At 38.5% G+C, this 27,358-nt stretch overlaps 1 protein-coding gene across 1 annotated transcript in view; it reads right to left on the reverse strand.

Moving 5' to 3' along the window:
- Positions 1 to 27,358, reverse strand: part of ASPM (assembly factor for spindle microtubules) — a 50,747-nt gene that overhangs the window by 16,359 nt on the left and 7,030 nt on the right. The window contains exons 4-18 of the mRNA XM_005608034.4: positions 25,008 to 25,112; positions 24,454 to 24,600; positions 22,876 to 23,121; positions 22,530 to 22,597; positions 20,123 to 20,264; positions 19,431 to 19,561; positions 18,479 to 18,654; positions 15,992 to 16,137; positions 15,822 to 15,907; positions 15,191 to 15,412; positions 14,314 to 14,521; positions 14,071 to 14,213; positions 13,824 to 13,952; positions 11,192 to 11,386; positions 1,578 to 5,897 (exon numbers count right to left, since the gene is read on the reverse strand). Coding sequence (XP_005608091.2) covers positions 1,578 to 5,897; positions 11,192 to 11,386; positions 13,824 to 13,952; positions 14,071 to 14,213; positions 14,314 to 14,521; positions 15,191 to 15,412; positions 15,822 to 15,907; positions 15,992 to 16,137; positions 18,479 to 18,654; positions 19,431 to 19,561; positions 20,123 to 20,264; positions 22,530 to 22,597; positions 22,876 to 23,121; positions 24,454 to 24,600; positions 25,008 to 25,112 — 6,464 coding nt within the window. The remainder of the gene's footprint in view (positions 1 to 1,577; positions 5,898 to 11,191; positions 11,387 to 13,823; positions 13,953 to 14,070; positions 14,214 to 14,313; positions 14,522 to 15,190; positions 15,413 to 15,821; positions 15,908 to 15,991; positions 16,138 to 18,478; positions 18,655 to 19,430; positions 19,562 to 20,122; positions 20,265 to 22,529; positions 22,598 to 22,875; positions 23,122 to 24,453; positions 24,601 to 25,007; positions 25,113 to 27,358) is intronic.

Below are 27,358 nucleotides of genomic sequence, written 5' to 3' on the forward strand. Positions count from 1 at the left end.
TATGTGGGATGCAGCCACAGCATGGCTTGATTGCTGTGTAGGTCCGCGCCAGGGATCTGAACCAATGAACCCACCACGCCACTGGACCAGCCCTGAGTGATTCTTCTTTTTTTTTTTTTTTTTTTTTTTTTTAAAGATTTTATTTTTTCCTTTTTCTCCCCAAAGCCCCCTGGTACATAGTTGTGCATTCTTCGTTGTGGGCTCTTCTAGTTGTGGCATGTGGGATGCTGCCTCAGCGTGGTCTGATGAGCAGTGCCATGTCTGCGCCCAGGATTCGAACCGACGAAACACTGGGCCGCCTGCAGCGGAGCGCGTGAACTTAACCACTCGGCCACGGGGCCAGCCCCGCCCCCTGAGTGATTCTTTAAAAAACAAATTATGATTCTGGTCTCCCCCTGCTTAAACTCCTCTAGAAACTTCTTTTAGTCAAGAGGATAAAGACTAAACTTTTTTCCATGTCTCACCAAGCTATCCATAATCTCACTCCCTCTGCTGCCAACCTAGCCCCATATTGCTCTTCTTAATGGCAGTGTACACACTCTCCCTAGTTTTTGAGCTCCAAATTACCTCCCTAACTGGAATATTCCTTCAATACATTTTACTTGGCTATTTCCAAATCATCCTTCAGCTGAACTTAATTAACTTCAATGCCTCTTGCTCTGGGAAGCCTTCTCTGACCCCTGGGGTGAACTCAGGTTTCCCTTCTTTAGGTTCCCAGCAACAGACACTTGTCATTTCTACTCCAGTCACTCTTCCTGGCTCAATTCAGTTCTCTGAGGACAGCAGCTAAGTGTATCTTACCATCCGCTCCTGTTGCCCACTACGGTATTTGGCACATTACCAGCACTTGGCACTTGTTGAATGAAAACATTATTTCTAAGCTTCACAGCAACCCAGCAAGATCCCGACATCTCACACCTAGGTTCAAAGCCCCGGTTATTACAGGTGGAACAGAAATAGCTGAAGTACCCAGATTCAATTCCTGGATCTGCCTCTCTCCACGCCACGTCAGCAAGTCTTTTAACCCTTCTCGGTCCCCTCATATTTCAAAAAAGAAAATACTCTACAGTTCTCATACACTGCGAGAACACAATGAACAAAATAATATAAAAGTGCTTTGGAAACCAGAAGTGCTAAACTCTGAATAAAGGACGTATGTCCACCCAGCCGATGCAGCTCTTAGGAACAGATTAGTACAGGAATCACGCTATCGCATTTGGCCTAAATTACACCAATTTACCTTAGCTTAAATTTTTCACTTAAAAAAATAATTTCACCCAATAGAGAACTCCCATTAATCAAGCTATATTTTCAAAACTCTTCCAGGAGTGCTCACCTATTGAAATGCAGAAGGAGTGGGTGATCACGCCCAGAACAACCCCAGCTCTGCGCTGTCTCGGCTGAATTAGTATGGGTGCCCTTTCTCCACTCTCAAAAATATTTCATGTTGGCAGATAAATGAAATGGTTATGTAAACTAAGTATTATTCCCTATGACTTGCTCAAGCTCATTTTATGAATTCTAACAAACATCGGTCAAAGAAAGAATGAAGGCTTTATATTGAAAGATAGAAATACCTGGATTTTTATGGTGCTCTCTTTAATTCTCTGAAACTTCCGTCTCTGTATAGATCCTCTCAGTGTAGCTTGAAGAGTGCTAACCCTGCTCCTTATTTGTAAAGGAACTTCTCTTTGACATTCTGCGGACAAAAAGGCACTGTGGTGGTTTTTTAAGACAAGTGCTGCTTCTCCGTACGATGAAAGCTGTTTTCTGGTTTGCCAGGTCCTGAAATACTGCTGTAAGGTCACAGCAGCTCTTCTCTGCTGAACAAATCTTCTTCGACACACAGCCATCCGAAGGAAGGACTGAATTCGCAGGGCAGCCCGCTCTCGCGTTTCCAGTTCTCTGGTGACCATTTCACGGGAAGCTGTTTGAATCGTTACTGCAGGCTTTCTTGGCGAAGCCTCTGCTTCCTGTGAAGGAGCGACTCGGGCAGCTTCATCCCACTTTGGAATCTTCACCGATGAGCTTTGACCAGCTTCACACGGAGTCTCAGTCCCGTGACGGCACAACGCAGACTGGTGAGCACCGGCTGCCATTTCTTCCCCAGGTATGTGTTTTGATTTCTGTCTAAGTTTCATGCCTCTAAAAGCAGCCTGAAGAGTTCGTACGGATTTCTGAACAGCTAAAAATTTTGTCCTTTCCATTTTTACTCTGATGTACGACCTATAGAGATTCTGTATAGCAATAATGGCAGCTTTCTTTGTTTGGTAATCGACTCTGGCCCTGTGCATGCGGTAGAATGACTGAATTCGCGTGGCAGCCAGGTGCATTTGTTGGATATCCCTGCGAACTTTGCAGCCTCTGTAAAAAGACTGTATACGGATGAGTGCCCGGGTACGCACTGCAGTTCGTGCTCTGTATCTTCTTTGGACAAAAACCACTGTTGCTCTAAAATGCAGATACTGCTTCCTTATTTTAAAGGCTTTAAAATGCTTCTGAACAATAATGGCAGCCTGATGCTCTTCTGGAATCTGTGTCCTTATGCTCATGTCCTGAACACCTGCCTGACCACAGGTTGCTGCTTTCTCGAGTGCACCGTGTTGTAGAGCTTTCTGCTTCTCTTTATTTGCTCTGTATTTTTCTTGTACTACTTTTGTGGCCCAGTGAAGCTTTCGGTAGAAATAATACTGCCTGTACATTCTATATGTGCTCTGTATTATGACGGCCGCTCTGTGTTTTTCCCTTAAAAGCTGTCTTGCTTTCATTCCCTTATATGCAGCCTGAATGACCACTGCAGAATGCCTTTGTCTGATATAATTTTCTCTTTGCAATTTTGCAGCTCTATACGTTCGGTAACGCTGCTGAATTAGAATTGAGGCACGCTTCCAAGTCTGAAATGTAACGTGGGCTCTGTGCATTCTGAAAGTAGCCTGGATGAGAACCGCAGCCCTGTGCATCTCCTGTAACTTCTTCTTCACCATCAGTCTTCGGTAAGATGACTGGATTGTAATGGCTGCCTTTTGTAACTGTAGGAATTGCTGGAGGTGATGCTTTGCACAGACATTTGCACGATATTTTCTCTGAACCCAAAGAGCAGTTTTCCTGAGAGATAGGAATCTTTTTCTCATCATTACAGTCCTAAATCTCCTCTGAATAAGAGTTGCGGCTAAATGCATAACTTTTAGATGTCTTCTGGCTCTCATGCCCCTAAAAACAGCCTGAATGCGTATTACAGACTGCCTCAGTTTGTTGTACCTTTGAAACTGGACATTTCTTTCCTTCACTGCCCGGTACCTTTGCTGTACCATTTTGGTTACCTTCTTTAGCTTATTAAAATACGTTTGCTGTCTGTGTCTTCTATAGTAGGACTGAATGAGTGTGGCTGCAACCTGCATCTTGCTCAGGGTCTGTCTAACTCTCATTCCTCGAAAACTTGCCTGAAGAATAGTAACAGCTTTTAAAAGGGCCAAGTACTTTGCACGCTGAGTTTTGCCTTGATAATATGCTCTGTATCTGACTTGAATGACAACAGCTGCAGTTCTCATTTTATGGTATCTTATTTTTGACTGATGCATTTTAAACACGGCTTTAATAAACGTGGCTGCCATGTGCATACGTCGAATACGTCTTCTTACTCTAACACCTCTATAAACAGCTTGGATTTTAATTGCTGCCTGCTTTAAATCAAGATATTCCTTACGCTGACGGTTTGCAATTTTAATATTTTGATACCATCTCTGAATGACAATTGCTGAAGCTCTATGGGCTGCATATTTCCTTCTGGCTTTGTAAGCTCTGTATGTAGACTGGATAGTGGCTGCCGCTTTGTTGCATTCTTTTATTGCTTTTCTCACTCTCATACTTCGGTAGGCTGACTGTAAAATTACTACAGCTGTTTTGGTTTTCAAATACAAACGATGCTGCTTCCTTCCAAGACTGTAAGCTCTATAATACATTTGAATCAGACAAGCAGCTCTTTTCATGCTTTTCCACTTCCTTCTTTGCACATACATTCTATAGTATGACTGTATGATAACAGCACATGCACGTTGCCTTTGAATCTGTCTTCTGGCTGTTCTTCCCCTCCATGCAGACTGAAGTGTCAGGACTGCATGATGCAGTTCCAGATACTCCATGCGTTGCTTCCTTCCTGCCGCCCATGCTCTCAGACGCTGCTGGATGACTAATGCTGCTGTTTTCAACAATCTGAACTGTTTCTGGGCCTTGGCCATCCTAAAAGCAGACTGAATCTTCACTGCAGCTTGAATTTCCCTTCTGATTTGCTTCCGAACTTTCCAGCCACGATAAGCAGACTGGAGAGAAACCACAGCTGCCCTTGTCTTTAGAAAATGTGTTCTTGTATCCTTAACAGTCTTGCGTGCCCTGTACCATCTTTGAATCTTGATAGCCGACTGAAGCACAGATTGATATTTCCTCCTTTGACTGTGGCCTCTAAAAGCAGTTTGAATCTGAAGAGCAGCTATAGACTGTTGCTTGATTAGCTGGCGCACTTTATAACCTCTGTAAGCCGCTTGCAAGCAAGTAGCCGCTCTTTTGATTTCCAAGAACTTCTTCCTCTGATTGACCTGTGCTTTGTATGCACGATAGTAATTCTGGATGACAACAGTTGCTTTCCGAGCTTTCAGGTAGGATTGCCGTACCTTTCCCATTCTGAAATAAGACTGTAGTGAAATAGCAGCTTTTCTTTGCAACCTCATCTGCTTTCGAACCAGGAATCCTCTTACAAGAGCTTGCAGTTGGATACAAGATTCCCGCACCTGCATGTACTCCTGTCTCTGTCGTGCAGCCAGTTTTGTAGATCTGTACCATTGCTGGATAGACAGCGCAGCTGCTCTTAAATGTAAATATTGTTTACGTGTTTTTTTCATCCTGACAAGTGATTGTAACTTTATCGAAGCCTTTCTTAGGCTCAGAAATTTTTTTCTGCAAATATAAGCTCGATAACATGACTGAATCTTTGTAACACATGTGCGGATGTGAACAAACTTTTTCCTGGCTTGCATCCCTCTATAGGCAGACTGTAGAACAATGACAGCGGAACGTGTTTCCTGGTAAGATGCTAGAACTTTCTTGGCTGAAATGTAAGCTCGAAAGTGAATCTGAATTACAAGGGCGGCTTGCTTCATCTTCTTATATTTCCGTAATTGTTGATGTTTTCTTACGTGTGCCTGCAATCTGATGACATTTTTCTTAAGGTTTAGAAATCGAGATCTGTCTTGCCTCATTCTCCAATATGACTGAAAGATACAAGCAGCTCTAATTTGTCTGTGTAAATGACGAGCCTTCATTCTCCTGAAAGCAGCCTGCAGTCGAATGGCTGCAGCCCGCTTCTGCAAATAGTTGGTACGCTCCATCTTTCCTTTCAGATATGCTCTGTAGTACTTCTGGATAGTCAGTATAGACTCTTTTTTTCTTTTATATAACTTTTGGGCTTGAAAGCACCGGAATCTTGCCTGAATTATAACAACACAAGATCTAATGTGAATATATTTCCGTAATTCTCTGTGCATTCTGTACCATGATTGTATGACAACAGCAGATTTTTCTTCTTTAGCTCGTTTCCTGACATGCCATTCTCTGAAAGCTCTTTGCAATATTATTGCAGCTTTTATTTGTAAATGCATTTTACGTCGCTTCCATCTTCTGAACATAGACTGGATTTTAAGGGATGATGATTTTAGCATTTTATATCTCTCTTGATCGTGTTTTCTTTTTAAACAAGCACGCCAATGCCTCTGAATTGTAACTGTAGCCCAAAGATATCGTTTATAAGAAGTAAGAGCAATTATCATTCTTATCCTAGATTGCAGGATGATTGAATAATATTTCAACTTCAGAAACTTTTTTCTAGTGGAATAGCTTCTCCAATACTTCTGAAAAAGGTAAGAAAAGACACAAAGTAAAATAGACATAACTTCCTATACTTAACACCCTTGAAAGTATTAATTTTTCTAACACTTTGCTTAAAAATAAACACATTAAATTAAAAAACAATATATTTTTGAAAAAGGTATTTGTCTCTTTGGTTTGTAGTTTAGTTGGTACATTGATACAGCCGTTGCCAATTCAGAAACCATTGTCTCAATTCTAATGATATTTATATTGTGTTTGTATTGCACAGACATGAGAAATAGAAGCAACGTTATGTTATATTAGAAAAACTCAATATATTAGAAGCAAGAGTCAAAATAAAACTATAGTAACATTCTATCTATTGATCTAAGTAATTCCCTATGAATATACCTCTGGATCTTATACTTTCCCCTTATATCAAGGTTGCTATGCTATCGTATAATGGTTGGAAACTGTCTATGTGGGGGCTTCTATACTACCACTTTATAGGCCTGATAATATAAACACAGGTATTTGAGAAATAAGTGAGCCAGATCACTTCCAGAGTCATTATTTTCATTAAGAATAAAATTTCTTCCTTTTCCCAAATTTAGGAATTATAGATACATGGTTCAAAAGTAGAATTCTGGAAAGACTTGAGAAGCGGTAAACTGTTTGTCTCTTGAAAGTTGCTTCCCTCCCACACTACCCCACATTCCCCAACTCCTTAGCTAACGCAGCAACATGCTGGCTCAACAGAAAGGGCTGCAAAGTCTCAAGCTGATTCTGGTGGCTGGTATCTAAACGACCCTTGGCTACGGGTCATCAAGTTCTGGATGTTCTTCGAGCAATAAGATCACTCCTTTGTCCAAAACACTACAAATATTGCTAAGATTGGGGTGGGAGGTAGAGGGGATTTCCTATTGCATCTTAACTGTCCTTACATATAAGTAAAGTAGTATAGGGGCTGAGTACTTTCCTCTCCTATAGCACTGCCCACTGCAGATGCACCTGTGCATGGTCCAAGCACCCCTACCCACGGGTGAGGAGAGTTAGGGGAGAACATGTGCATCCTGCTGACCCTAAGTTTTCCCCAATAGATACTGCCTCATTCCTCTACTCCATGTCAAGTGTAGTTTTGTTCCTACCCTTCAGTCTGATAGGAAATGATGTGTGCACCACATTGTTTCTCTTGCTATGAAGAGATGCATAAGTAATTAAAACATCTATCCAACTACTGTTAAGCTTATTTAAGCAAAATGGCTTTGAAAACTATAAGATCTATATAAATGTAAGGTATCATTAAGGCACCTTAAAAGGAGTAAAGTTGAAACAGTGTTGAGAGTTGTGGAAACCATTATTTTTCTTTTCTTTTTCCCTGAATGTTTGTAAAACCTTCCACCTCAGAAATTGAAAGGTCAGTGTGGATAGCTTATTTTACACTTCAATAATCATTTCTTCTAAATACTGTTACTGCGATGTTAACATTTCAGTCTTGATATGGAACATGGGAGGTAAGTTCATCTCCTCTCCTAATAAATGCTCATAATAATAGCAATTTTATCAGCACTGCCATCTATCTATTAAAAAATAAATAGCTTTTACTGAAGAGCATTGCATATAATTTCCTCATTTAATTCTCACAAACAAAATAAGTTAGCATTCTTTCTTCACTTAAAGAAAGGTACACTTATGTCGCAAAACTTTTTCCAAAGACACATAGCAAGTGACAAGAGTTGACGTTAGGGCCTAGATTTTAATACCAAGATAAAGTGTTCTTTCTACTCCACCGTAGATATCTGTGGCAGATGGTCTTAATAGCCCCAATTCCTCATTTCTCACTGCATCCACAACCTCTGCCATGTTTTGTATTTCTTCTCACTAAAGACGCAGAGTCTCTGCTTGACCCCGGATGTGGGCGCAGTCACAGAAAGGACACAACATAGCAGGTAACTAACGAAAGCGTCAGTTTTCACGCCAGAGGAACAAACAGGGCAGCCCTAAGAAACTGGAGAGTGCCAGGGAGATCAAAGAGAGGGGATAACGCAGGAGAGAAATCCCTTAACGGTGTTTAGGAATTCCTGGGTTCATCACCAAGCTGTGTACATGTGGATCTAGCAGCAGACTAGACTTAGAGAACTGAATTAAGATACGGATCACCACCTAGATCCCGGACTGCCCACTGGCTGATACACACATTGGATAATACAAAAATCACTGCAAACACTTTGGAGAAGGAACTGACACTGAAGCCTTACCCACTGAAGGCTCACCAGAACTGGTAGCCCGAACCCAACCAGGCGCATTACCTGCTAAAACTAAAATATCACATTCACACAGGATTTAAAGAAAAAAAGAAAGAGTCTCATAACATAACGTTTAAAATATCCAGGATGTAATTAAAAATTACTTGGCATAAAAAATACAAGGAAAATTTCACCTTGCATAGGAAAAGACAATTAACAGAAGTCAATGGTGAGACGACACAGACATTGGAATTACATCGGAAAGACTGTAAGGCAACTAATGTAAAAATGCTCCAGCAACTTGAAACAAACGGAAGAACGGAAGGTCTCAGTAAAAACATCAAAGATGCAAATAAGAACTAAATAGAAATTAGAACTTAAAAGCACAATAACTAAAATAAAAAACTCACTGGAATGGTTCAATAGCAGAATAGAGATAAGAGACAAAAGAATCAATGAAATTGAAAATCAATACCAATTATCTAGGCTGAACTAGAAAGAAAAAAATGATTGAAAAAAGAAATGCGTCAACAAACTAGGAATAGAGGGGAACTTCCTCAATATGATAAAGAAGATCCATACAAAACTAGAGATGACATCAAACTTAATGGTGAGAAATTAGATGCTTCCTCCTAAGATCTGGAATGATGCAATGATGTACCCTTTCACCACTCCTATTCTACATCTACTGGAAGTCTCGGCTAATGCAACAAGCAAAGGATATAATGCAGACAGAGAAGAAAGAAAGAAACCTTTCTTGTTCACAGATGACACGATCACCTATGTATAAAATCCAAAGAAAGGACAAAAAAACTCCTGAAACTAATAAGCAATTATAGCAAATCTGTAGGATACAGCATCATTAACATTAGTAGCAAAAGAAATACTTAGAAATACATCTAACAAAATATATACAAGATCTGTATGAGGAAAACTGATAAACGAAATCAAAGAAGATCTAAATAAACAAAGAGATATTTCATGGATGGGAAGCTTCAATTTTGTTAAGATGTCAGTTCTTCCCAACTTCATCTAGAGATTCAATGCAATCTCAATCAAAATCCCACCGCTTTACTTTGTGGATATCAGCAAACTGATTCTAGAGTTGAAATGGAGAGGCAAAAGACCACAATAGCAAACACGATACTGAAGAAGAACCAAGTTGGAGGACTAACATTATCCAACTTCAAAACCTACTATAAAGATACAGTAATTAAGACAGTGTGGTACCGGCACAATTAAATAGACAAATGGATCAATGGGACAGATAAAGAGCCCAGAAACAGACCCAGGCAACAGTTGACCTTTGACAAAAGAACAACATAACTGAATGGATAAAGGGTAGTTTTTTCAACAAATGGTACTGGAACAATAGGACATCCATATGAAAGAAGAAAATGAATCTAAACACTGACTCTTTACCTCTCATTAAAAAAAACTGATGTAGGATTTCATTAACCTTTAAAAATTCTACTGTGTGAAAGACTGTTAACAGGACAAAAAGATAAGCCACAGACGAGGAGAAAATGTTTGCAAAATACATATCTGATAAAGGATTTGCATCCAAATATACAAAGAACTCTTAAAACTCAACAATAAGAAATAAAAAATGGGCAAAGGATCTGACCACCTCACCAAAGAAGATATACAGGTGGTAAATAGGCATAGGAAAAGATCTTCAACATCGTATGTCATTAGCAGAATCGCAAATTGAAATACCAATGTGATGCAAGTGCGCATCTATTAGAATGGTTAAAATCTGAAATACTGACAACACCAAATACTGGCCAGGAAGTGGAGCAACAGGAACTCTCATTCACTGCTAATAGGAATGCAAAACGGTACAGCCACTTTGGAAGACAGTTTGGCAGTTTCTCACAAACCTAAACACAGTTTTATAATATGATCAAGCAATCCCACTCCTAGATATTTACCCTAATGAAATGAAATCATCTAAAACTGGACACAATGCAAATATCCTTCAACAGATTAATGCGTAAGCAAATTGTGGTACATCCATACAGTGGAATACTACTCAGCAATGAAAAGGAATAAACTATTGACACATGCAACAACTTGGATAAGTCTCAAACACATTCTGCTGAGTCAAAAAATCCAGTTGTAAAAAGCAGGCAAGACAAAATTATAGTATTTAAGAAGAACAAATGCATAGGAAAAATGCATGATTAGCATGTATTAGGATAATGGTTACCCTGGGCTGGGGTGGGGGAGTTAATTGACTGAGAAATGGCTTCTGAAAGGCTGGCGATGTTTTATTTCTTGGCTTAGGTGGGGGTTAGATGAGTGTTCACTTTGTGAAAAAACAGTAGCTTCTACATTTGCATTTTTTGCTATTTTCTATGTGTAATATCTCACATACAAAAAAAGATAATTTATTAAATCAGAATCCCTCACTTATCAATAGTAGTAGGCAGACCCAAAATATTTCCAAATTTATAAAACAGATAGATTTATGGGATAAAGGTTCAATGGCATTTACATCGGGTAAATTCAAATAGTACACCTCTCTGATGGTATTGAAATAGAAATACAGACGTAAGGAACACGTCTGTTATGTAAATATGTTAAAAGTTTAGATTACTCAATAGAAGAATGACATTTTGTAGACTAATTATAAGCAATATTTCCATTACGTGCCAACTAAGTGGGCTAGAGAGGAAACATGCAAATTCATCCCAAAAGAGAAGTTTCCAGGACTCATAGTAAAGATAAATAAGAGAGCTTGGCTGGGTACATGGATATACAAAGTAGAATGGTACAGGATGTCAGCATGTCCCGCTGAATGGAAGACTGCAAATCTCTAATATAGAACAAGACAGCAAGGGCTATAGAATCAGATTGGTTGCTCCATCAGAGCAAAGCAGGCATTTCGAATTGTTTGAACCTTATTCTGAACACAGCAAAGAGTTTCATAAGTAGTAGAGAGGTATTAAATATTTGTTAAAGTTAAGTACTAGATAAAATATACAAGCCTAAAATACAATACTTTAAGGCTTTATCATACTTTGCTTTCTCCCTTAAAAATGTCATTTTAACTTTTTAAATTCTGAAATTCCAGGATACTATACCTGAATAATGGATGCTGATTCATTTTGGACTTTTTCTAGTTTTTCCTTTTTTAACAGGAATAATTTTCTCTGTGCTAAGAATCTTCGACAATATTTCTGAATGGTCAATGCGGCGTTAACCTCCCTTTTCAATCTTTGTTTAGTTAGAAAATTGATTACAGCTGATTGAATTACTCTTGCAGCTTTATCTCTCTCCTAAAAAAAAGGGAAGAAAAGCAAATATGAATTGAACACTTAATGACTTAAGACCCTATTATATTATTTGTAAGAAAATCATCTGTTAAATATTAATCAAATTGATCCTGGAGATAAAACACTCCATGGACTTATTGTAAGGTATGCTCATGTTTGGAATATAGATACTTCTGGGCACACTGAAATAGCTAATAGGTCGACTTGCAGATATATTTATATGATGAAACAAAGATTCCCAGGAAATATCATCTTAAGATAAAGATCATAGATGTGTTTGATGTATCACAGATCCTCGGTGATCAATATAAAGGAAATTTAAATGTGGTATGCAGTGAACTCATGCTTGACTTTTAGGAAAGGGGTAGATTGTTATGAAAAAAAAGAAAAGAAAAAAAGAGACTCTGAAATAAACAATATGGTTTACAGTACATGGTAGTATTGCTCTGTTACAATTTGGACAAAGGAATCCACAAAAAGGGAGAAGCAAAATGATCCCCTGTAGCACAGATGCACTGTGGCTTTGAGCTACAGAGGTTCAGGAGAGCAGAATATTGGGCTGTCAGAAGTGGCATCAGGGCTGCCCGAGAGCATCAACGGCCAAAGAGGAGGTGGCTGCCCTGGAGCTCTAGAAGCCAGTACCTTGCATGTCTCTATTTGTTACTTCCCATATTAATGAATTACCATGAAAATAACATGTATTGAATACTTAGTAGGTGTCAGGCAGCATCCTAAACACTTCATGAAAGATTCACCTAAACCTCACAAAAACCCTAAGAATACATGAACAGGTACTATTCTTATAACCACGAGGAAACCAAGGCAGAGAGGTCCAGCCAATTGTCAGTCCACTGGTAGGATACCCAGGATTTGAAGGAGCCAGTCTGGCTTCGGAGTTCATGCTCTTAATCACTTTGCTCTACTCTCCAAGGCTCGATTTATCACTTTAGTTCTACTGAATTGGAGACCAGAATACAAGTTATTTCCTCTGGCAGAAGGGAACAACTTACAGCATGTCTGATAACTCTTTATGTTACTATCTGTAACAGCCCACCATGCAAAGGTGGGCTCTACACAGAGATTAGCTGTAGATTCCAATTATTATTTAACTATAATCAGTTGCTGGTGTTTGTGGATGGAACCTGCACCGTATGAGAATACACTCAACTCTAAAAGCAATCAAACTGCTATTCTGACAAAGGAAAAAGGTAATTAATGGATTTAATGGACTGAAGCAAATACTAAGGAATGATGAGAGCCATATATGAGATTACTCCTCTGAGTGAGAAAAGATTAGACGATTCTATAATTAGACTGAAGAATTATGTCCAACAAGGTGATGAAGCCATCTCATATCACTATCAGTGCCCCTGTGAAGCCTATGGCCTTTAAGGCTATAGAGATACAAGTTAAAAGCACCCCCTCAACACAAACAACACTTTCAAAACCTATGACAAAGCTACAATAATCGAACAGTGTGGTACTGGCATAAGGACAGACATATAGACCAGTGGAACCGAATATAGAGCCTAGACATAAACCCTCACGTAGGTGGATAAATGATCTTTGACAAGGGTGCCAAGACCACTCACTGGGGAAAACACAATCACTTCAACAAATGGTGCTGAGAAAACTGGATCTCCACATACAAAAAAATGAAGTTGGACCCTTATCTTACACCACAAACATAAATTAACTAAAAATGGATTAAAGACCTAAACGCAAGACCCCCAACTATAAAACTCCTAGTAGGAAACATAAGGAAAAGTTGTGTAACATTGGATTTAGTAATGATTTATTGGATATGACACCAAAACACAGGCAACAAAGGCAAAAAATAGACAAACGTGGTTCATCAGACTTAAAAAACTTTTGTTCATCAAAGGACACAATCAACAGAGTGCAAGGGCAAGGTGTAGAATGAAAAAAAAATATTTGCAAATCGCGTGTCCAGTAAAGAACTTATATCTAAAATATATAAAGAATTCCTACAACTCAACAATAAAAAATCAAGTAACTCGATTAAAATACGGACAAATGAATAGACATTTCTCCACAGAAGACATATAAATGGCCACGAAGTATAGGAAAAGATGCTCAACAACATTAATCATCAGAGAAATGCAAATCAAAACCACAATGAGATATCTCTGCACTATTAAAAAAACCCAAAAAACCAGAAAGTAAAAAGTGTTGGCAGGGATGTGGGGAAGTTGGATCCCTATGCACCGTTGGTGGGACTGTCAAATGTGACCCATAGTGACTGCTATGGAAAATAGGACAGTGGTTCCTCAAAAAATTAAAAATAGACCTACCATATGATCTAGTAATCCCAATAATTTCATACATCAGTAAAATGTAAAAACCCTATCAAGCATCAGTCAACCAGCATCTTATGAACTACAATTTACATGACAGCGTTTTCATTTTTGAGGAGTACCTGATGGCGTTTCAGATCTGTTTTCAGTTTATATTTTCTCCAAGTTGTCTGTATAAGTCGAGCAGCCCTTGTTTCTTTACGAAGATCTAAAAGCCTTGCACAAAGACAGGACAAAAAGGTGATAACCACCTACAAGAAAACAGGAAAGATGAAAGCAGAAGATCGACAGAGAATATACAACTGCCTATCGTCTTCTGAGACTCTTACTCCTAAGAGTTATTAGCTAGGAAACTCCCCTTTTACTCACCTTTTCATCTGGAATTGTGTTGGACATGTCTGAATGATGAATCATGGCAGGAACCCCACCAAGGTCTCTAACTGCAGACTTCACCAACTGAAAATTTTTCCTTTCGTTTTCTAGGAGTTCTTTGTAGACTTCTGAAGTATTTTCTACGATACAAATAAAAAGAGAGAGATCAGACTGCTCTGGCCCAAAATCAGACACGGCAAAGAAAACGCTGGAAAAGTTAACCAACCAAAAGGGACTGACCATCATCAAGTGCTTTAAGAGACATTTCTGCAAAGCTTGCATCAGACTCAGATGATGAATTTAACACCACTGAACCCGTCTGCACACATTCCACAGTTTGGGTAGTACGCTGACAGATAGCGTCAAAAGGCACATAGCAAGGATGGTAGTGGTGGATCAGGTAACATAACACACGACCGTCTGAGAAAGACACTGTAAAATTCTCCACCTGATTGGAAACACCAGAAAAATAATTAATTGGATTTAGATAGTAATATAGACACTGATCATTTTGTAGTCCATACTTCCTTTTAATAGCTAAGAATATCACATTAATTTTAATAGCACCTAGTATAATACCACAGTCATAGCCAAATTCTCAATTATAACATATTAACTATTCCAAAAGTAGAATTTGATTATTTACATGTAAACGTACATTTCTTGCAGAAATACAACATCAGTCTAAAAATGCTTATAAAGGATAGAAATTAAATTTTTTTCTTCCTCCCTCTACCTAGTGGTAATATTCTCCATTGTCCCTTTCCACATGGTGAGTTCATCTGCATTTACCTTTGTAAAAAGGGTGTGATGCTTCGGTGCCCAGTTCTGTGCAAGCATCTCTCTTATTAAGATCCCCACTCTTATTAAGATACCCACTAGGGATTTTTTCTTTCTTACTGATACATAAAATAATCATGCATTATATAGTTGGTGACATCTTAGATTAGATAAAACACAGAGTGTGATAACATCCTCACTCATTTGAGGAAAAGGTTGCTTACACATATAAACTAAATCATTTGAGAAATGCAAGAAAAGATTTTACGCATTAAGTTTAGTTGACTTTAAAATTTATTTAAAGATACTAGGTTCAAACGAAAACAAAGAAACTTACTTTTTTATTATAGAAGGCACAAACGGCATTCACCCAATCCATCAACAGCTTTATGTTTCCACCATATTGTTCAAAGGAACCACTGCTCCTTTTGTCTTTTTTCTTATTGATAATAGTATCCGATCGGCATGAGAGTGCAGACATTGTCTTCTTCATATTCTGCGTGTGTTGTAAAAAGTCAATTTCTTCCTTTAACTGATCTAAATTAAGGGAAATATCCACCTGAAACACACAAAAAGGATAAATATCTTCACATTTTCATATATGATTTTTTAACCCACAGAAGTTAAATTCTTCTATTATTTATTTTCCAAGGCAAACAAATGTGTAGTGGATAAGTACAAGAGATTTGGGGCCACACGAGCCTGGGTCCTAATCTCATCTCTGTCTTATCAATGATGTGAACTTCAGCTTCGGTTTCCTCGCCTAGGAAGTCGTGATAACACCGACCTTACAGGGGTGTTGTGAGGATTAAACTAGAAAATGCATAAAGCAATTATCACAGTTCTGGGATAGAATAAACTCGAGTAAGTAATAGTTATTATTGTTAGTCTTTAGTTGACACAAATTGCTTTTATAAATGAATATTGAAAATTGACAAAAAGTGCAAAATGTACCAAATGTACAATACCTGAAAAGCAAATGCTATTTTCCAAAGCAACGCGAGAGTTTTTTCTCTGTGCCGGTCCACAATATCCTTAGGTAGGATTGTATTTCCTGCAAATGAAAAGATAGTCCGTTAGCACAATGTATGTACAAATCGATTTTCAGTGAGAAGTTTCATCTTCACTCAATTTTTACCGTGCTCATCGTTTAACTGAATTCCTCGTGATTTAAGAATTTGAAGAACAATGTCAACATTGTGCATCTTCTGAAGACGACTTATTGCAGGAATCCTGAGTTTTTTTGAGAGAGTCTGGTCCCCTGTGAGAAGTTCCATGGTTCGCCTAACAGTAAAGGAATGTTCAGATGTAATTATTATATAAAAGCACATGTGAAAAACGAACTTCATTTAAATAGAGTTATCACCCACATAAACCCCCCAAATTTCAAGACTTTTAGGTTAGAAAGACTCCAAAAAACTATCTCAAAACTCTGTTGCTCCACAGTTAGCAAATAGAGTTATTTCTCATCTTAAGCCTGGGAGTTGAGGTCTATGACCAGAATGTAAGAAAGAAAAATGAGACGCACACATGAACAAGGTAACAGGGTTCTACAGGGAAAGGGAAAGAAAAGGAAAATGGATATTCCTTGAGGGGTTACCATATTCTACATGACAACCAAGTACTTTCTTGACTTATTTTGGTCCTCATGACAAATCCCACAATTAGGCTCTATTATCCCAGTTTTTTCGCAGATGAAGAAACCAAAGCCCAGAGAAGTTAAGTAAATTGCCATGGTCAGACAGCTAGGAATGAGAGATCTAAGATCAGAAATAAAACCTAGTTTCATCAGTGATCAAAGACATTCTCTTATATCTATTCCAAATTACTGTAAAAATATTTGAGTGGCTACCTTAAAAAGACATATATACCACAGTTGAAAGTCAAACCCCTCACATGTCTGTGTCGCTAGTGTTTTATCTACTGGACAGTAATCGCTGTTTCCACAGAAAAAGCAAGCCCCATTTGATTACTGTGTATAGTTAAAGTTGGGCAGAATCACTTACAGAATCATGATTTCTAAAGGCTGGAAAGCAACTTAACATCATTCTAGGTGAGCCACTCAATTGACATATGAACCATTTCTGCCACAGTAGACCGACCTGTCACCTACGGCATTGGTGGCTTAACCATTCCCAAGGATTCTCAGGTGGCCTCAAAGGTGTACGATCATTTTGCTGACACTGAAGAAAAGAGATATTTGGGATCCAAGACAGAGTCTCTTAACTGGTGAGAGTTCCTGACCGACTACGAAGCATCAGCCTCCAACACTGCTAGGTCCTTGGTAACTCGCGCAGAAACATAACACATGTCTCTCTTTGTGGAAAATAGCACTGAACATAAAACCAATCACTGCTCCTCCTGGAAAGGGGAAAACGTCTAAAACTGTGAATTCCTATCAGCCAGAAAACAACGTGGTGGCTTGGGTTTATGAAATGAACAGACGAAACAAATAGAAAAGTCCTAAGGGAAGCATGGTCAGCAAGTGCTCTAGCCTATATGGAAATGGCTTGAGAGAGAGAAAGCTGCAGCAAAGTGCAAAAGCCTGTTACCTCGTTGTGAGGATATATCGTCAGAAAAGAGTGTTCACAGAAACTTAATTTAGGAGGAATCAAGTGATATGTACATTGTTTTTGAAGAACTGGAGATTCCTAAAGATCGAGGGATCCCTTCTGCACTTATGTCAAACGTGACGTAAAAAATTGGAGAATTTCCTCGAAACAACGTGAACGTCCCCAATCCAGATATCCTAAAAGAGGACAAGGCTGGTACCATGCTAAAGGCCACTCCTGCCAAAGCAGGAATTGGTAACTCACTGTACTCCTACCAAAGCTGATTTTGAGCCTTCCAGCGTGTTACGAGGAAATATTGTGTGATTGGAAGCCAGGCATCCTGAGTTTACGTCCCAAAACCACTGTACAAAATTTGGGCGAGCCAGTTTACTTCTTCATCTTACTTTTCCTCATGTGTAAAACAAGGTTAATACTACTAAAATTGGGGCCGGCCCCATGGCCAAGTGGTTAAGTTCGTGCGCTCTGATTCAGCAGTCTGGGATTTTGTTGGTTTGGATCCCGGGCGTGGACGTGGCACCGCTCATCAGGCCATGCTGAGGCGGCGTCCCACACAGCAGAGCCAGAAGGACCCACAACTACACTATACAACTATGTACTGGGGGGCTTTGGGGAGAAGGGAAAAAAAAAAAAACCACTGCGACACTTGTTAGCTCAGGTGCCAATCTTTAAAAAAAGAAAAGTGCTACTAAAATTGGTTTCCAGTGATGCAGTACTCATGAAAGCACTGTGGACATAGCATGCCACTTAAATGTTTGGTATTTTAATTAGTTCCATGCTTTTCCCAACTCCTGTTCTGGGGCATCAGTCGTTCCTACTCACAGACCCTAGCCACATGCCATCAGGGAAAAAGAGTATGGAGAAGAGATAAGGTTTCTGGGCCTAAAATTGACACTATTTTCTCAAAAGTGTTGCAGATACTTATCCCAGTTTTTTTAACCCTAAATTTATTTCCTTAAATGAAAGAGCAAGAAAGGTTGTAGAAATATAGAAATAAGTGTTTTCCAGAAAATTATATTCTCTTCCATTAAGATAACTCTATTTCCTGTACTTACACAAGGCGCACTCCACATTGCAAGTCTACAGCAAGATTTGTAACAGCAAAATCAAACTCATCAAGTGGTGTTTGAACGTGGTTAACAGGCAATCCCAATAAGCTAAGGTGACGGGAAAGGTCACCGCTACCGCTGAGGAAGTCTCGTGAAAAAGCCAGAAGGATTTCTTTACTAGTCTATGGAGAAACAAGTTACAGGTATTGTATTCCACTATTATAATTTTGTTTACAATAAAAACAAATCCTTCAAATCGTTCTGTACATATAGAAATAACGTAAAATTAACAGTAGCATAAAAAGATTGTCAGCTTCATATCATATGGTAATAATGCAAATCTCAATTTAAGACCTTGGAAAAAACTGCTCATAATTAATAATACACTCTAAAAATCAGCATTAATTTGATGATATACTAAATTAGGAAAGAAATTCTCCCCCAAATTAATTCCTTAGAAGCATAGTTTCATTCCTTCTCAAATCAAAACTAAGAATAATGTGATGAGGGCTGGCCCTGTGGTGCAGTGGTTAAGTTCACACGTTCCGCTTCCACAGCCCGGGGTTCGCCGGTTCGGATCCAGGGCGCCGACATGGCACCACTTGGCATGCCATGCTGTGGTAGGCATCCCACGTATAAAGTAGAGGAAGATGGGCACAGATGTGAGCTCAGGGCCAGTCTTCCTCAGAAAAAAAAAAAAAAGAGGATTGGCAGCAGTTAGCTCAGGGCTAATCTTCCTCAAAAAAAAAAAAACAAAAAGAATAAGGTGAGGTGCTGGTAGAACGTCAACCAGCAAGTTAGGCAGAGTTAGAACTACGATAGGACTCACTAGATAAGTATTCCTGCTCTCCTCCAGGGCACTATTTGAGAAACTCATTTTTTTCTAAAGAGAAAATATACAATAAAAGCAGGCAAAAGCCTTAAATGTGAAATATAAAATATAAAAAGAAAACTCTACCTTGAACTCAGCATCTTTACAGAAGAGACAAGGATCATGATCAATAAGTCTGGAGAGTTTGGCATAATCAAGGAAACACACCAACAACAGTAACTTTTTCAGTGTAAACTTAGACAAAGCTTCTTCATGACCTTAAAGAAAGTATAAAAAAGCGTAGCAAGTTAACTGCGAAAGACAAGTTTCGCCTTAAAATATGATAATAATAATGTGCTAGTAAAAGAATAATAGCACTCATATAGCAGCATGTGCCTTTCCTAGTGCTTTACGCGATGGAATTCACTGAACACTCACAAAAACAGCAGGGGGCAGCTGCCGTTTAATATTTCCAATTCGTGGAGAATGAAACAGAGGCACAGAGACATCAACTGATTTAGCTCTTCTCACTCAGCAAATAATTAATGAGCACCTAATCGATGCAGGCACCATCCCGGGTGCTATAAATGCAGTGGCAGACTAAAACAAATGTGATCCGCATAGGGCTTACAGCCTACTTGGTGGGAGAGTGTGGGTAGAGATAACAGACAGGCGAAAATAATTACAGTGAAGGGGGTGGAGGAAGGGAGGGTAGGGAAAAGAAAGACTATTCATGTTGATTTCTCTAGGAAGGTAAAATTTAAACAGAGACAGAAAGAATGAGAAGAAGCCATTTATGCGTGGTGTGGAGAGAACGCAGTGGAGACAGAACTCTTTACCTTCCCCATACAGATGAGGAACAGTGGGGTGCCTGTATTCAGCTGCTATATCGGGATTCCAAAGCAAGCGATTCAGAATAAACATGGCCAACCCCGTGACATCACTGTTGTCTTCCAAAGGGATGAGTTCTCCATAAACTGTCTGAAAAGACATTAAAGGTAAAGTCAGGCCTGTGTTATCTCCAAGAAGCAAAGGGATGCAGCAGTAAGAGAAGGGCAGACAATGGTGTTCTAAGGAACTGGCAACATCCTGTAGTTAATAGCAGTGAAATAGCACGGAAGTGACACGGACATTTGCCAAGTAACCTCTTTAAACTGTACATATACGTTTTGTGCATTTCTTAGTATATAAGGCATGCTCCACAATAAAAAAAGACAAAACTCAGGACTGAGATAAATTCTTAAAAAGCATATGACAAGCAATATATGCATTTGAATTTTTTCCTTTAAGTTAAAGAACTATCCGAGGCAGGCATGTTGTTCAAATTTAACTATAAGTGTCCCGCTAAGTATATCGTGAAGGCACAAGAGAAACCTAAATATTCAAACTTTTCTAACAGTTAACAAGTGGAAAACCATTTGTAAATCATCTAAGATCATAATTTGGGAAGTTCAGATGTGTTTATAATCAATGACAAATATGAAATTCGCTTAGTATCAATATGCTTGTTATTGATGATTTTTAAAGCAATTAGAGAACACTAAAAACATAGCAAATTATGTTCTATAACCTTACATTGACAAAATATAGAGGCAAAGGCATGCAAAAGTACTAATACTTGCCAAAATAGGAAAACTTTACCTTGATTTACTTATTTTTTTGGCCTTTGACGCTTTCTTAAAATCCTCAAAGATCATGCCCACTAACAGAACCCTAAGGTGTGGTGGTGAGGTAGGAAGTTTTGTTCAAATTATTCATCCCTCCCTTCCCCGTAAAAGGATTATTATACATCACCAGCAACTGCCGTAGACTTGCTGTGTCTCTTCTGCGAGGATAATATTTCCTATCCCATGCATGTTTGGCCAGTGGAATATGGACAGAAGTGAAGTACACTACACCTAAGCAGATGTTTTTAAAAGGCATTGCAAGGGCTGGCTGGGTGGCATAGTGGTTAAGTTTGCACACTCAGCTTCGGCGGCCTGGGGTTCACGGGTTCAGCTCCTGAGTGTGGACCTACACACCACTCATCAAGCCATGCTGAGGTGGCATCCCACATACAAAAAATAGAGGAAGACTGGCATAGATGTTAGCCCAGTGACAATCTTCCTCAAGCAAAAAAAGGAAGATTGGCAACAGATGTTAGCTCAAGGCCAATCTTCCTCACGAAAAACAAAAAGAGGCAGTGCAAGTTTCTCCCTAATTCTTCTGCTTTTTACCTCTGCCACAAGAAAGCTATGTCCCAAACAGAGTTTCTACTTCAATTGAGGTTCCTACTATTTGACACGTGAGGCAGAACCAGTTGGTATGTAATTTTCTGATTAATCTTTCATTGAAAGAAATTATTGACTTGAAATTCAACTCAAATAAGAGTTGAAACAAATCTTAGCAATGACATTACCAAGCTATGTGACCGTAGTAAGCTCATCATTTGTTCACTCTCAACCTCAATTTCTTGATAAATAAAGCCAGATTTTTATAAAAGATTCCTCTCAGTCCCAAAGATTTTTCTACTCTAAAATGTAGAATCAATTGAAGTAAGAATAGGATATCCCACGTGACAAAGGTAAAAAAGCCAAAAGAAAATATAAAGGTATACAAGTAAAAGACTAATGGAAATGGAATCACAGAAGTTTTCTTAAACTAAAAGCATCTTTTTCACAGCCATCTACTAGTGGCTTTCTAATTCAGTTAGTGTTAACGTTTTAAATATTATTGAGCCATGCACCAGGTGAAAAACTCCAATTCCAATGACATTTTTAGGAGCAGTGTTCCATCAAAATGGTTCCAGAGGCATCAGACTGGTGTAGATTCAAATCCTGACCAATTATTGGCATTCAGCAAGTCACTTAACATCACAGCTTCTGTTTCATCAGTGAAGTGGAAATAATAATATATACCTCATTGGATTTTGAAGAGGTTTAAATTAGAAAATGTATTTAAACGGCCTAACATTGACATTTGTAAATGTTCAAAAAGGATCTTACTATACCTGTTATTCTAGGCACTACCAATTTGTATATTTAACAAACAAACAGGAAAACTGCTACACAAGGAAATGGCAATAATATATAAAGGCATGGTCCAGTTACCTAGTGAGCATTTATTAAATGACCTTCAATTTTATATTGAAAGATCAATTATGATAACCAAATGACTTTATAAGTGAAACCATATTTTATTAAAGTCTATTAAAAGTATATAATAAAAAAAGTACAATTTTTTTCAATAACTGAAAGGTATACTTACCTCTAGGCCAATTCGTAGCCACAAAGGATTATATGACAAAAGCCAGTTCAGGACTTTCTGCCGTTCTCCTGAAACGCAGGTGAAAAGTGAGTAAGCTCAGACCAATAACCAAATAGAGGCAATAAATAAAATTTCATGGAGAAAAATCAGTGGAAAGAAAGGATAATCACTTTTATGAAATAATTTAAATAAGGTATTCTTCTACTCTTAAATATATATGTGATCATATTTAAGTATGTGAGGTTTTAGGCAGCAAGGACAAATCATGTACACATTTGACTCTGAAATGCAAAATCTCTAGTGTGTTTTTAAAGAATTAATCTCAAGATTTCCATAATCTTCTTACCCACATCTTTCCAGAGGTGTCTATCTTTTCGAACAACTAATCGTCTAGCTTCGATTTCGATTTCAAGCTTTCTAATAGCTTTAACCATTTTTTCGGAAGTAAATAAATGACAGGCTGCACGACGCAATCGATTCAACCTGCACCGAGCAGTGTAAGCTCGGAGGGACACTTCATCTTTTGTCGGAGCTCTGGGAACACTTATTTTATGTTGACTCTCGACTCCCAAAAGAAGAGTAGCAGCATTTACTGGGTAGAAACAAAGGAAGAATGTTTCTGGTTAAATATTTATATATGTCCTTAAATCCAGCAATAAATGCTCTTTAAGATGGCTGAAACAGACTCTATTCCCTACCCCTTCCAAGCTTGCTCTTCTCTTTCCTACCTCAAAATAAAGGTATCACCATTCACTCAATACCTTAGGCCAATCTACCATTGCAGCCTCTTGACTCCACCTACAAAATGCATCCCACATCCAACCACTTCTCATAACCTCCACTACTGTGATCCAAGTTCACACGCGATCATCCTAAACCAGACTAAGGAAATAGCCTCCCACCTGGTTTCAATGCTTCCATCCTCTCTGTAAATTAAAGATATAAGCTCCTAAAGAATTGATTTTTTAAGAAATCAACTACATTTTGAAATGCAATTTGAGTTTTTATAAGGCACGTTTTCTCTCAAGAAGAGAACTAAAAATCAGGCTCTGTGTACTTTTGGAAAAAAAGAAAAGTGACCTTAGAGATCATCTAATCAAAGGGGCTTTTAATGTGAAAATCCTGTACAAGCTTCTCCAACGAACACAGACCAGCCTTTGTTAAAACACTGCAACAAGGGAGAAATCATCTTCTTAAAGACAGCCTATAAGATGGTTTGGCAATTTAGACGTTTATAAGGATTTTTCCCTTATCTTGAGTTGAAGTGATCCCTATAGCTGCTGTGGGATAGCAGCTCGAGTTAAGCTTCCTTCTCTTTCAGGAGAAGATCCTTCAAATGTTTGAAAGACAGCATGTTTCCATCTTGTCCTACAACTGAGTTCTCTCTTTTCCAGAATAAACACTGAGATGTTTTAAAAACTCCCCATATCAACCAGTTTTCAGATCCCTCATAATTCTAGAGCTTGCCTACAAACTCAGGTACTTGAAAGTGGAGACCAAAAAAAGAAGAAAGTGGAGAAAATATGTCTCAAGTGATCAGGCCACACGAGACTGTGAAATACAGTCACCAGGACGTTACACTTTATTAACTTAGCTAAGACTGAATTGGATTTCTTAGCAGCCACGTCTCACTGTTAACTCAGATTAAATCTGTTTTGAAATAAAACTCATTCACCTGAAAGGCTGGAAATTGTACTGGCTGATGAGTGAGAATGGAGAGCAAAAAGAAAAGTTCAATACACACAGTATAGAATTCTCTAAAAACTGTCACCTACGTAATCTTTAGCATTCATGGCAATGAATTAGTGGACCATGCCATTAACTATCATACAATAAATAAAATACGTATAATTAAAGAATGAAAAATTCATGCTAAAAACTCTGTAAAAGTGAGTTTTCATTTAAACATTAATTTAACGTTTACCTTCAGAAATATTTGTTTTTACAGTGAAGTCATCAGGAGTTAATATAAAGTTTAGCCACCACGTGAAGCCCTGTTGCTGCTTTTCCTTCCAGCGTTCATCATAAAACATGTTTTTCGCAGCAAACGGCATTGGATGCCTAGGAATATCTAAGAACACAATTATGTTATTGAATAAGAACTTTTCCTCTAACTTATTATACAATATATAGCAAAAAACCATTTTAACTAGGAAAAACCAGCTTTAAAACACTGAACAACAATATTTAATTTTCCGCTTCTAGCTGGAAATGGTTGAAAGCATTTTGGGTATGAAATGCATTCCAAGTAAAAAGGGAACAAGTAAGGCAGCCCCTCCTGGTTATTTAAAAACACCAAATCACTGTGAGTCAGTTTCATTAAAGTCAGAAAATATGCTAATTGTTATCTGAATGCACACTTGAACAATTCTTCAAGGCTTTTATTCAACAAAAAAGGATCAGTTCATTTCCATTTGAAATGCAATGAAGGCTTCATTTCTTGTCAACTTTCCAGAGACTTAAAAGATAAACACTTGCCTGTTTTTAATGGTTTTATGAAGGTCAAACTAGACTGTGCCACGGCAAAGATAGGTTTCGTCCTTTTGTTTGTTTTAGAATTAGGAGTTCGGTAGACTAATGAATCTAAAATAAATTGGAAAGTAGAATAACAGCATTAAAAAAATGAAATAAATTCCCTGAATGAACTGTTTAAAAGTTAAAATTTGGGTTCTCCATAATCATATCCGTTTAGCAAATACTGAATAACAGCTGTCACAAGCACTATGCTACGAACTCGGTGGTCAAGAAAACCTACCTCTGGAAGTTATAGACCAGAAACTACAATTTATTTTGTGCCTATAGGAAATATGATTGAGATTCAACCAAAATTTATTGTGAGTATCGATTCCGGATTCTGTGTTAGGTGCTGAGAATGCAGAACGGAAAGATATGGTCCCAGCCCTTAGGAAGTTCTCAGTCGAGTATAGAAATTTAAAAGGAATTATAATATGCCACGGAAAGGAGAAGTACGTATCAGCAGTTATGAAAACAAGAAGAAGGAAGAGCTCACTTCACCTAAAAGGGTAGAAGACCCTTTCTAAATGGGAATACACTTGAGCTGACTCTTGAAGGAGAAATTGGGCATGAGGAATTGGCCTGCTGACAGAACTGCAAGATGACTGGAGCAGAGAATCCATACAAGAAAACTACAAGAAGAGGTTGGATGAAGTAGAAAAGAGTTCAATATTAAAAAAAATTGTGGCAGCTAATATTTGAATACTGTGTGCCAGGCACTATCCTAGTCTTTTAGCATAGATCACCTCATGCGATCATCACAGCAAACCTATGCGAAGTGTAATATGATTATCCACATTTTATGTAATTAGGATGCTGGAGCTCAGAGCATTTAAGCCACTTGGTCAAAGTCATATATAAGCTAGTAAGCCGCAGAGCTGGGCAGTACGGTTCCAGAGCCTGCACTGTTCATCAGTTTGAAGGACCTGGTACGCCCATGAAGGACTTCAATCTAGGAAGGAACACCATCATTTATATTTTAGAACATGATATGGACAGTGGAATAAAAGGGGTCAAGACTAGAGACAGAAAGCTAAAAGGCAGCTATTCCAATGGCCCAAGTTAGCTAAAAGAATTTAAAACAGAAGCAGTGGAGACAAATTAGACAGAAGAATTATTTTCATAGTAGAACCAACAAGCCTTAATAATCAACTGACTAGGCAAGAGATGGAGAATGAGAACTCCAGACGATATCCAGATATCTAACCCAGGTGGAGTGAGGTAGACGGTAGGTGGCAACCACAAAGGAAAGCACATTAGAAGTCATGGCGGCAAATAACCTACCAGAAGAGCAGTTCACTCCCTCAAAAGCAGGTTTTACACCAGCTTATACCGCTGCTAAATCTAAACAAAGAGCTAATAAAAGCACAGGAGGGCAAACCAAGGCCCACAGGCAAAATCCAGCCCACTGCCTGTTTTTGTACAGTCTGCAATCTAAGAATAGTTTTTTCACTTGTAAATAGTGGGAAAAAAATCAAAAGAATTATATTTCCTGACACATGAAAATTATATGAAATCCAAATTTCAGGGTCCATAAGTAAAAATTTTATTAGAACACAGCAACTCATTCATTTACACATTTGTCTACGGCTGTTTTCCCTCCGACAATGGCTGAGCTCAGTAGTTGCAATAGAGATTATTTTGTGTGTGTGCAAAATCTAAATATTTACTCTCTGGACCTTTGGAGGAAACGTTTGCTTAGCTTTGATTTAGAAGGATTGCAAATGTATGTCAACTGTGAAAAGAAGAAACATGACCAAATAATGACATCATATTTATTAAGTTACAAGGGTCTTAGTATTTGAGCATTTTGAAAATAAACTTATGAGGAAAAATTCCTCACTCTGCAACCTTGCGGAAGCTGGTGCCTCTGCCTGGGACCCTTTTATTCTGTGGGAAGCCTTTGCTGGAACTCCCGCACTGCTCCTTGCCATGCACACAAAGCCAAGCGAAGCGCCTGCATTTCTGTGCTTCCACAGTTCCCTGTGCGCAGTCCAACCAGAGGACTGGAGCAACGTGAGCACAGGAATGATATCTTTTCTCCCTGTATCCACAGAACCTAGAACAATGCACGGCGCACAGTAGGCACCTTATCAACATCAAATAAATGCATCTTGAGAAATGGACTTCTCTGCTCTCCTAGGTTTGTCAGAATACAAAGAAGCTAGAGCCACTCTTAGTGAGTTATCATGCTCTCATATAGGCTTATAAATCAGAGACCGAACGAGTCCAATTCTCTCTAAACCTTGCAAAGAGGCTCAACTAGGTGGCCACCTCAAACAAACTAGAGGTTCAAATGTCAACACTCTAGTGGT

The sequence above is a fragment of the Equus caballus genome, chromosome 30 (assembly GCF_041296265.1).
Source record: "Equus caballus isolate H_3958 breed thoroughbred chromosome 30, TB-T2T, whole genome shotgun sequence".
NCBI lineage: Eukaryota > Metazoa > Chordata > Mammalia > Perissodactyla > Equidae > Equus > Equus caballus.